At 32.4% G+C, this 11,418-nt stretch overlaps 2 protein-coding genes across 2 annotated transcripts; one reads left to right on the top strand and one right to left on the bottom strand.

Moving 5' to 3' along the window:
• Positions 1 to 316: 316 nt before the first annotated feature.
• On the bottom strand, positions 317 to 1,953 carry LOC118055433 (uncharacterized). Its single transcript, XM_035067338.2, has one exon. It carries the CDS (start codon positions 1,671 to 1,673, stop codon positions 510 to 512), a length of 1,164 nt encoding a protein of 387 aa, XP_034923229.1. The 5' UTR covers positions 1,674 to 1,953; the 3' UTR covers positions 317 to 509.
• Positions 1,954 to 6,167: 4,214 nt separating this feature from the next.
• On the top strand, positions 6,168 to 10,097 carry LOC118055436 (cyclase-like protein 2). Its single transcript, XM_035067341.2, has 6 exons — positions 6,168 to 6,677; positions 6,816 to 6,860; positions 7,427 to 7,499; positions 8,828 to 8,925; positions 9,401 to 9,471; positions 9,779 to 10,097. Exons 1-6 carry the CDS (start codon positions 6,266 to 6,268, stop codon positions 9,902 to 9,904), a joined length of 825 nt encoding a protein of 274 aa, XP_034923232.1. The 5' UTR covers positions 6,168 to 6,265; the 3' UTR covers positions 9,905 to 10,097.
• Positions 10,098 to 11,418: the final 1,321 nt, after the last annotated feature.

The raw sequence follows: 11,418 nt of genomic DNA on the forward strand, positions 1-11,418 counted from the left end.
GACTCTGGAGGTATAATTTATAAAGTCTAGAGACTAAATTAAATTTTTTATGTAAACTTTGCAACATCACTTATTTATAGTGTCTTTTGTACTTTGATTATTTATCTTTCAATTTTATTTTTTATCAATAACTTTGATTCAATTTATTTTTAACTTGGAAAAAAAAAAAGCATTCACAAAAAAAAAATTCATATTGAAAATAAAAAAAGCACAATTTTAAATAGTAAATCTACAGGAAAATATGTTCACATTGTCATACATTTAGAGTTTTGTATAATATAATATTTAAATAAAAAAAATCACAAAACACTGATCATAATAAAAATCTAGAAAAAGTGCCATTACAAGGTAGCAAGGCAACAGAATATACAATCCAGGGCCAGGCCAGGCTCGTTTATCCTTTCATTTCCAAAAGTGACCAGTCACTATTTAAAAACTCTCAATACACATTAGTGTTATTTCGTGTAATTAATAAAAAAATAAAAATATCTATATAACAATCTGACAAATTAAGACCTTGGTTTTCCACCATAGGCTTGCTTGCATACGGAACTTGGCTTCTGTGAAGGCATGCACAGCTGAAACGAACCTGGGCATGCTTGCAGACAATTATCCCCGAGGCTACCGGAAACAGACGTGTCGGCGGCCAAAAAAGCTGGTGGTGGCTTCCCAATCAAGAAATTCCCATCGAGAAACAGCCTTCTCAAACTCTTCTTTCGACTATACTCCAATGGGATCGTGCCACGTAACCGGTTGTACCTTAGTGACAACGAAGACAGCAGCGGATAATCAGCAAAATGCAAGGGGGTATTCCCCTCGATTTTATTGAACCCAAGATCGACAGCAACGAGGTCACTGTTAGCATTACTAGGCTTTGATATCTCTACACGTGTCAAGCTGTTATTGGCTAAATCAACCTGTTGAAGTGCAGGTAAGAGAAAGAACCAGGGTTCTAATGTGCCAGTGAACAAGTTTTCACTGAGTTCAACAACTTCTAACCGAGTTAACATGTCAAAAGATGATTTTGATAACGAGCCAGACAAGGAATTGGCCTTCAAAGCCAGTTCTAGTAAGTTATAAGGTAGTTTTGGTAAGGGCCCAGTTAGGTTATTGTAGCTAAGATCAAGTCTTCTTAAGCTTGACATTGAATTCATGGTTTTCGGGAGGTACCCAGATAAATAATTATGTGAAAAGTCTAAAGATTCGAGGGATTTAAGGTTGGTGATTGAGTTAGGGACTGCGCCAGAGAACGAGTTGGAACTCAGGGTCAAGGTTTGGAGGTTGATAAGCGAGGAAATGGAGGAGGGGATAGGGCCATAGAAGTTGTTGTCTACGAGGTCGAGGATGGTGAGGCTAGTGAGTAGGGAGATGAGTGGGGTGAGCTGGCCTGAGTAGCCAGCTGGATCAAGAGTGAGTTGGGTGACTCGAGTTGAGTCAGGCGAGCAGGTGATGCCACAAGTGAAGTGTGTCCGACGAGGGTAGGCACAGGGGTCGGTGGTGAAGTCCCATGAAGCTAGGCAAGACCATGGCTGGATTGAACTTGGCTTGACCGAGGCTTTGAAGGCTTTGAGAGCTGAGATGTCTTGTGGCGAAGTGAGAGCCACGGCTCCGAGATTTTTGGTGTTGAAAAGAATGAAGGAGGAAACCAGGAACGAAATGATGCTAGGCACCATTTTTGCTGGTTAGAGATCTTAGGGGGCTTGAGAGGTAAGAAATGGCAGCGTGGAGAAAGTTGGAGGGTTGTCTGTGTGGGATAGGAGCTTCGATGAGTTTATGTATGGCTGGACAACACTTCAAAGAGTCGAGTTGATGTATGCTCAGACATGTACATGTTTGAATCAAGACATTTAGTACTACTGTTTGCTAGGATGACCAAGTGCATGATCTGGAATTTTGGTTGGCTGAGCTTCGGACTCGGTAGTTGTTCTGTATAAACAAATTGCATAACTCGGGGCTAGTGGGCTACTAGCATATAAATCGTCGAGTTTTTTTATTTTGTTTTTTAACTAACACGTAGAATATATCTCGAGCCACAAATCTCTGCATCCTGTACAAGGTGAAACACTTGTTTAAGTTTTCTAATAAGACAATTACTGCAACTTCGAAGGATTACCCAATCCTCCTCTTTCATGTCATAATTATTGTAGAAACAGATTTTTCTTTACCACCAATCACCTATGAGTTTTATTTAAAAAAAATAGTAATCTAAATATATAATTAATTATTATCAAAACACCGAATAACATTATTCTTGAACATATATAGCTACCTGATCAATCCAAAACACGAAAGATTTTACTGGTCAACGGAGCAAAGTGCTAGATGAGAGCGTTCTCATTAACAAAACAGCTATTTATTGTTTATTCCAGTGCCGAGTCAGAATTTTTTAAAGGAGGATGTAAATTATTAATAAATATATATATATCATATATTATATATTATATTAACATGTGTTATATATAAAAAAATTAATTTAAAATATATGTATCAATTCAAGTCAAATAAAATTAATTTAAGAATATACTTTTTAAAAAAAATTATATTATAATTATTTTTTTCGAGATTTTATATTTTAAAACTGCTTCACAATAATTTTTATTTTTATTCACATTAAAAATATCCTTCTTAATATATACAACAAACTTTTATTTATCTATTTCTAAATCTTTCAAGACTAGGAAAATTTTGGCAACAATTATATACTGATATATGGTATATAATATCTAAAATCATAACTTAAAAGGATTGTCACAAATTAATGTTATTTTTGCTGATTTGCTATTTTGTACAAGTGGATTAAATAAAAATATTAAATATTTTTTTTTAATTTATCTATTATGTCCTTAATATTTTGAGTTCTCATGTACTTTATTTTTAATCACTAATAAAATTCATGACCATCATTTTTTATATGAAAATTCATAGCAAAATACTTATCAATTCATCAAAACTCATTTCAATTCATATATATTAGCATATAATATTATCCATACACATATTAATTCAACAAACCCATAAATTATTATAAACCCCAATATTTTTAATAACTAATTATAAAAAAATAAAACTAAAATTAGATAATGAAACAAATAGAAAAGATGAAGGAAATTTCCGTGAAGCATAAAAGATTACTTGTTTAATTAATTAATAATTTAGGACTGGAAAAGAAATTTTGTAGAAAAGAGAAAGGCATGAACAATAATGAAAGAAGAAAAAAAAAAGTTGAATTAATTTGTAGATAATAAAGAAAATTAACCCTGTAAAATTATTATATTAATATTTTAATATAAGAAAAATACTATATTAAAAGGGCAATTGTCCGTGTTATATAAAACAGTACACATAGCACACTGATATATGAAGAAATTAAATAGACATGGATGTGTCTGGGCAGATGACGCCATGGAAATACATATTGTTTCAAAGATACCTAACTGAATATTCGAAGGCAAATTGTCAGGCTGGTTTTTTATTTAATAAAAATTAAAACAACAAATATTAAAGGATTAGAAATTAGCTGGCATGTTTCCATTATTTGTATTTGCCCTCCCCAACATGGTGTTCATTCTTGAGCCGACCATATCCTGTATAGATCAGGTCAAACAATTTCATCCAATTGCTTACACTTGATTGCTTACCCAAATATATTGCAAGTAACTTTACCTATTTAAGCTCATTTTGATGAATTTTATTTCTAATTTTGATTTCAGAACCTCAAGAAATCATACAAGACGACGGAAGTTTGGACTCAATGAAATATGATAGTTAAAATATTTGGTTAAGGTTTTTATAGAAATCTTAATTAAATAAAATGGGTCTGATAAACATATTATACTTAAAGAATTTAGCTATCAATCAAGTCTAATTTTTTTGAGTTTGATAAACATACCAAACCCAATGTATTTTGACTCAATCATTACCAAGTTTTAAGACTATGAGTCCGTTTGTTTGCGTGGTTGCTTCTGCGTTTGAAGCAACCACAGCAAAACAATACGTTTGGTAAGGTAAAAAACGATAAAAATTCGCGTTTTACACGCGAATTTTGAGAAGCAGCTCCTGGCTGCTTCTCAAAATTAATTGACGTGCACAGTGCAATTCATTTGCACTGTGCACGCCAACAGTGCAATTTATTTGCACTGTTCGCGAGAACAGTGCAAATGAATTGCACTGTTCACGTGAACTTTTTTTTTTTTATTTTTTTTTATTTTTTTTTTAAGTGTGTTTTGTTTTTTGTATATATTTAAAAAAGTGAATTAAATTCACTTGCACTGTAATATCAAATCAATTTTATTCCTGATAATATTTTATCTAATTTTATATAAAATATTATTTATTTTATGAAGTAATAGCAATAATTAAATCCATAAAATTTAAATTAAAAATCATCAGTATTAATATATATTTTTAAAATTATTTTATAATCTCAATTTCAAAAGCACTCTTAACCAAATATATTAAACTACTTTTTATTCAACCTCAATTTCAACCACAGTTTTAACCAAACACCTATTTTTTCAAACCAACCTCAACTAAAAGTACTTTTTATAAAACAACTTTTTTTAAACCACAACCACAACAGCTACCACAATACCAAACACACTCTATATACTCAATCCTAGATGATATCTTAAAATAAAAGTATTTAAGGTATAATAAATTGACATGTCTTTTCATTATCTAGAACAATCATTTGTATTAATATAATAATTTTTATATGCTCATAGGTGAATACAATATCTCTTAAGAGACCTACTATACTTGTTGTCTCATATATATATATATATATATATATATAAAATATTTGTCTCTCATTAATGTTGTCGAAAGTAGAAGACTTTCTAGTCCTTTTTTCTAAAAACAACAAGGTTTAGGGAGCATAAATACTTCTTAAACCATCTAGGTAAGAGTTCATAATTTTTTATCTCGTAAGATAAACTTTATATATTTTATAATATTAATCCACTTAAAATTTAAGAATAAATATCTTTATTTCTTGAATTTAATTTTTTTAAAAATATTTATTATCTTTTTTATATATACTGACTTTATCATTGACTTTATCATTGAATGATCATTAACTCCTTCTAGTTGAGATTGTCTGTGCTGAAATATTTACCACAAGTTTAGAATTTCTAAGACTGAAAAAGACAAAATCCAAAGGGTTAGTCGTTTCATTAGTCTCCTCCATCATTCTAATTCTAAATTACAGGTTAACTAACATCATTTAATAATTTATACTTTATACCATACTTATTAAACTTGGACCAGCTCAACGAGTTAACTCAATAACTTAACCAATATAAGTAAGATAAAAGATCGGAATGAGTAAAAACCTGGTTGACTTGTGACCTATACAACCCTTGAGACCCGATTTTTTTTTCAAATATATTTTTTCTCCTGGTCAAAAACCCATATATATATATATATATATATATATATATATATATATATATATATATATATTATTAGTTGGTTATTAACTCTTTCAAAGTTCAATATATAAATACTAGAATAATATTTTATTTTTTTCAGTGTGGAATTTGAAGCCCTTTAATATATATACTCTATGTTCACAAGAAAAAAATTATTATTTTTCAATATAAAATAAAAAAATCCTTTTGGTTTAAATACTTCAACTTAAAAAGATAATATACTAACATAATATTTTTTTAATGTAAAATAAAAAAAATTTTTTTTTGAAATAATCTTTTAAACATCATTATTTATAATATGTCTAGCCTATATTCAAATAAAGTGTTTCTTAAATTTTTCATATGAAATATTAAAACTTAAAATATATTTTCTTAAAATTTTTCCAAGTTAAATTGGGTTCATCTGAGTCAATCTATATAACCCGGGACACGACTTTTTAGCCAGATCAATCCCGGGTCAGGTTTGATAACCATGCTTTATACCAATAATAATAATAATAATAATTCTATACTCATTTTCAGCATGGATTATGAATTCCAAGTTCTCTGGTGACCACCTTGAAAAAGAAAATCCATCCACCTATAACATTGTTAGCCAGAAGTATCATGAGGCAATTTTGTTGATCTCATTCAAGTTATAAATTTATAGATTCCCAGATTTTATAATGTGATCTTTAGAATTTAGATCATTTTTAAATTTCAATTTGAGAATTCACATATAATCCACGTCCCCTAGGCCCTAGGCTCTGCCATCGCTTCCCAAAACAACTTACTTGCGAGAAGACAATCCAATTTCAACAATCATAAAAAAACACTTCGTTCCTTACTTCGCCATGTCCACCACCAAAACCATGATCCCTCTCCTCCTCCTCCTCCTCCTCTCTCCCCTCTCCACCACCGCTTCAACCGCCGCCTACCCCACAATCCCGGGCACCATAGACACCTCAGTCTCCTCCTCCCAACCCGACAACCTGATTCCAATCCGCAACGAAATCTATGGCAATGGTAAAATCTTTGACATAAGTCACAGATACACAAACGATATGCCGGTTTGGGACTCTAAAGACGGGTTGGGAAAGTTCCTGTCTTTACCAGCAAGCATGAAAAATGGGTCTCTCGCTAACAACTCAGAAATGAAGTTACCTACTCATACTGGCACGCATGTTGACTCACCTGGACATGTTTTTGATCATTACTTTGATTCTGGGTTCGATGTTGATACTCTTGATCTTGAAGTCCTTAATGGTGATGATAAAGAACAAAACTTGCTTGCTGTGTTTTGTTATCTCTATAATTTGATTACTTCTCCTTTGTTTTGCATTGGATTTACATAAAGAAAGAAAGAAAATTTATTAACTTGATCGTGGGATTTTGTTGTTATAGGTCCTGCTTTGCTAGTGGATGCTCCAAGGCATTCCAATATAACTGGTATGTATTTTTCGTACTTGAAATCAGAAACAAATTAGTATTTTCCTTGAACTTCTATTTTGGGTTATTTAAGTCTGTTAAATTGCTAATAATGAACCTTAGGCAGAATATCTGAAATTCAAGTCATACAATTTTGTGCCATTGCATCTGTGTGGATAATGTTTCTGAAAATTTGTGCTAGTTTAATTTCAGGGGTGAGAAAGATAATCTGGTTTAGCTTATTTTCGTTGGTAATTAATTATGGATTCATCTGATAAAACAATAAATTATGAGATAGTGGCTTAATAGCTTCCACAGTTTACCTTCCACACAATGGCTATTCCTATGTAACCACCTCAATATATTGCCATATAAAGGCTTTAAATTTAGTGCTGGTAACTTCAGCCAGTAATAGTATCAGTAAAATTTAGACAAGTATGTATTGCTAATTATTGTCATACTGCCCCTTCCCAGCAAAAAGCTGTAATCAGTATTTCTTTTAATTACTATTTTTTTTTATGTCCTCTATGCTTTCCTCATCCCCTTCCTTTTCCCTGGGGATTTAATAATACTGCATGATCTTGTAGCTGAAGTTATGAAGTCCTTACACATTCCAAAGGGAGTGCGTCGCGTCCTTTTCAGAACACTAAACACTGACAGGTGAACAGTTTCATCAATTTTTGTGTGGTACCATTATTTTCTTGAAGATACTTTCCTATTGTTATCTAACCATAAAAGGATTCCATCATTGGAGGTTAAGGAATTGATCAGATGTTGCTTAAGTAATTGTTATGGTGCCATAATTAGTTATTCTTTGAATTGTTTTTTGGTCTTGTTTAACTGTTTTTCTATGGCAAGTGCTGTTTGGTGTATGGTTACTTTTTTTCTGAAGTACTTCTCGTTATTTGTGCCTTTTCTTAGTGTTAGAGAATAATATAAATCATATCCTGGAACCTCACCTAACAGCTTAAGCTATTGGGTTGAATTGGTTCTTTGACATGATATCAGAGCCTTGATGACCAAGCGGTCGTGAGTTCGAATCTCACTACTCCCATTTATTTGATAAAAATTAAGCACAAGGTAATGTGGGCCTATGCAAGTTTCAAGCCCAAAGGGCTTTCACTTGAGGGGATGTGTTAGAAAATAATATAAATCATATCCTGGAACCTCACCTAACAGCTTAAGCTATTGGGTTGAATTGGTTCTTTGACACTTAGATAGCTTTTGAACTTCACACAAGTTCATTTACTAGCTCTACGGGTATGGATTATTCATGTGATTTCTATGTTGTATTGGTTTATCTAGGGATTGCAAATCCTTAGGACTATCATTAAATTTTATGTTTCATTTAAATGCAACGATTTTAACTTTGACAGTTTAAAAGCACATATCATCCTGTGTGATTTGAAGGGATTTATGAATCTTTTTTCTCCCTCTTAAGAAACCGTTACTACCCATGTCCTTCCATTTTTCTCTTACATTTTCTTTTCTCATTTTTCTTGGAGTTATATTCCATTTAAGTCTTTAGAAGGATGTAAGTAATGATGATTTAGAGTGTGGAAAGTGGATAATATCAAACTACCAAAGTGCATTGTAATGTGCTGATGTAAGTGATCTTAGACTTTACAAGGGGCATATGACGATGGAATTCAAAGATTTTGTAGTGGTGATGGAAGTTATAACATGTTAAACAGTTTGCTAGACTCTGTTACAGCTACAAATTCTGTCCATTTTTAGTTGTCTCTAATTCAAAATGAGCTGGCTGGTTGGTTTCATCGAGTTGCAGAGTCTTGTAGTCACAATTCATCTTTTTTCCCACCATTCTTTTTGCTGAAGCTCTTCAGGATATTCACCATAATATCCAAACTTTTTTGCAGTGCAATGATAAAGATAGCTAAATGTCTCCTGCGTGAATTTTGATTCAATTAATGAAAGTTTCTAAATGAGTTTGGACTGTGTTTATGTTACTGACTCTAATAAAAATTCAGGCGGCTTATGTTCAAAAGGGAGTTTGATAGAAGTTATGTGGGGTTCACGAAGGATGGTGCAAAATGGTTGGTAGACAACACTGACATCAAGCTTGTTGGTAAGCTATATACTTTTGTCAGCAGTTTATGTTTTTTTTTTCTTGCTTGAGCATCTTTTATTTGTGCTGCTCACAAAAAAAACTTTAGTTTTCCTGTTTCATGAGCGTGCGTGCGGGATGGGTGGGGGGGGGGTGTCTTTCTTTGAATCAAACTTTTAGCACAGGAATGTGCTTTTTTTTTTTTTTTTTTTTTGTAATTTTAAACTGCGTAGATTCTTTCTAGGACAGGACCTTGTAACCTTGCATGATTATTCTTCCGATGGTGATAAATTATACCATAAAGACATCGTTTATTACATCCTGAGATGATTTTTTTGTTATACAATGTACAATAGGATGGTCAGTCCTCACCTTTTTGTGTGTGGTTTGGGTGTTGTTCGCATTAATCACTTTTAATGGGTTCAAATTCATATGCTCTGTTTTTTTCTATTAAAACTGATATATAACCATCAAGATTTTCTGTTTCCTGATGCAGGCATTGATTACCTATCTGTTGCTGCCTGGAGTGATTTGATTCCATCTCATCTTGTCTTTCTAGAAGGCAGGGTATGGCGATATTTAGTCCAATGATTATGGAATGTTTTCTTTTGAATATTTTTATCAGTTTTTCCCTTAAAAACTTAATCTTTTCCACTAGATTTGAATTTCCATTTTCATTCACTTGGCTTGTATAGCAGAGAACTAAGCTGGGATTATGGTACTTCAGAGGTTAATAGGACATTTTGTTTTCTGGAATTTTGAAAACCAAATCAGAATTTAAGTTTGATTTTTTTTCCTCCCAAGTCTTTAGATTTAAGACAAAAGGTTTGTTAATGATCAACATTAAGCACTAACGGTGGTACTATGCTTTCAGGAAATCATCCTTGTGGAGGCTTTAAAACTGGATGACATCCAACCTGGAGTATATTCTGTCCACTGTTTACCCCTGAGGTTGTTTGGTGCTGAGGGATCTCCAATAAGATGCGTTCTCATCAAATGATAGCATTCAGTGTTAGTTATTGATATCATCGCAAGACCATGCCAAACCGGCGCACGGGTTGTGCTTAGGCTAGAGCAGGAGACAGGCTGGTTGTAAAGAAACTAATAATTCGAAGACTCTCTATTAGCTTTATGGACGTATATGAACTTATTTTACCTTGAATGTTTATTTCTTGAGATTTCAACTCTTATCATTCACCTGCGTTCATTTTTGCATTTGCTTCCCTTATGATAATGCCCTTTTTGTCATGGGATCACACTGTAAGAATAGAGCAAAATGAACGAACCATCATATTGATTAATTCTAGCCACCTCATAATTATTACTCATCCATGTACGTTTTTTCCTAACACGCTGTTTAGTGCCTTTTCCATATGCTTTTTCCCTTCATTATTCTCACCATTTAAATTCAATATAATATTTTGTTTAACAGGGGATTCTAGAGACAATGGAAGTTATGACATTAAACAAACTCATGAGTTCTGTTTCGGCTACAAACGTTGTTCAATATCACATTAGTTTGTTCCTTCACTAATCGAAATGAGAGGAATAGCATGGAGTTCTGAACAATGCTGGCAGGTTATTGTTGTCATGGAGCAATCCATCCTTTCTTCCACCATTTTTTTCCGCTGAACTTCTTCTTCAGGATATTCTCGAGTCATACTTTTCAGACGAACGTGGGTGTGAGTGATCAGCTTGATCGCAGGCGTGCTGTATTGATGACTTTAGCAGAAATGCTTTTAGTCTCGGGCTAGATAATTTGATTCTATGCAATCAAATAACAAAATTTAATCCTATCAAGCAGAATTGGCATAAAACTGAAGAAAAAAAGAAGAAAAAAAAAAACTATGCATACAATACTGTCAAATCAATGAACTTTATTGGGGAAAGAAAATCGGAACCTCCAATTGGAAATCTAAAAAGTCTACAAGCAATCACAATACACATTTTTTTACTTCAAAGATTAGGTACTTTAATTAAAAAAAACTAAGGGTAGGAAAGTTATTGTATCCCAAGGAAAAAAAAACTTTATTGCTTATAAAAGTATAATAACAAAATTATAATTTAATCATTCAATCTTTGAACTAGGTATTGGAGGTAAATCATGAAACAATTATTTTTTACAAATTGTATGGGGTTGGATTGATTTTTTTTTTTTGCATAATAAAATTACTAATTTAACACTATAATAAAAGAATATAATGCCTATTACTAAGAAGCTTTTTGATCTTTTTAATTTTAAAAAACTTATTGACATGTGTGGACGTCTCTGCATTGTTCGGATAATGTGTGTGGGGTTATTCGACCACCAAACATCATCTTCTAGGATGACATTTGAAACATCTTCGTATCCTCTATGCGATGACATGGTATGTGGACCAGGCAAACCTCTAGTTTAGTGCGGACAATAACTTTTTTTCCTTTCTTATTCTTTCTCTTCTCCTTAAATTCAACATCAACCCCTTCAAAATTTTAGACAAGCCCCTTAAATTTATTTTTCCTTCACATTTGGTT

Source organism: Populus alba, chromosome 1 (genome assembly GCF_005239225.2).
Source record: "Populus alba chromosome 1, ASM523922v2, whole genome shotgun sequence".
Taxonomy (NCBI): Eukaryota; Viridiplantae; Streptophyta; class Magnoliopsida; order Malpighiales; family Salicaceae; genus Populus; species Populus alba.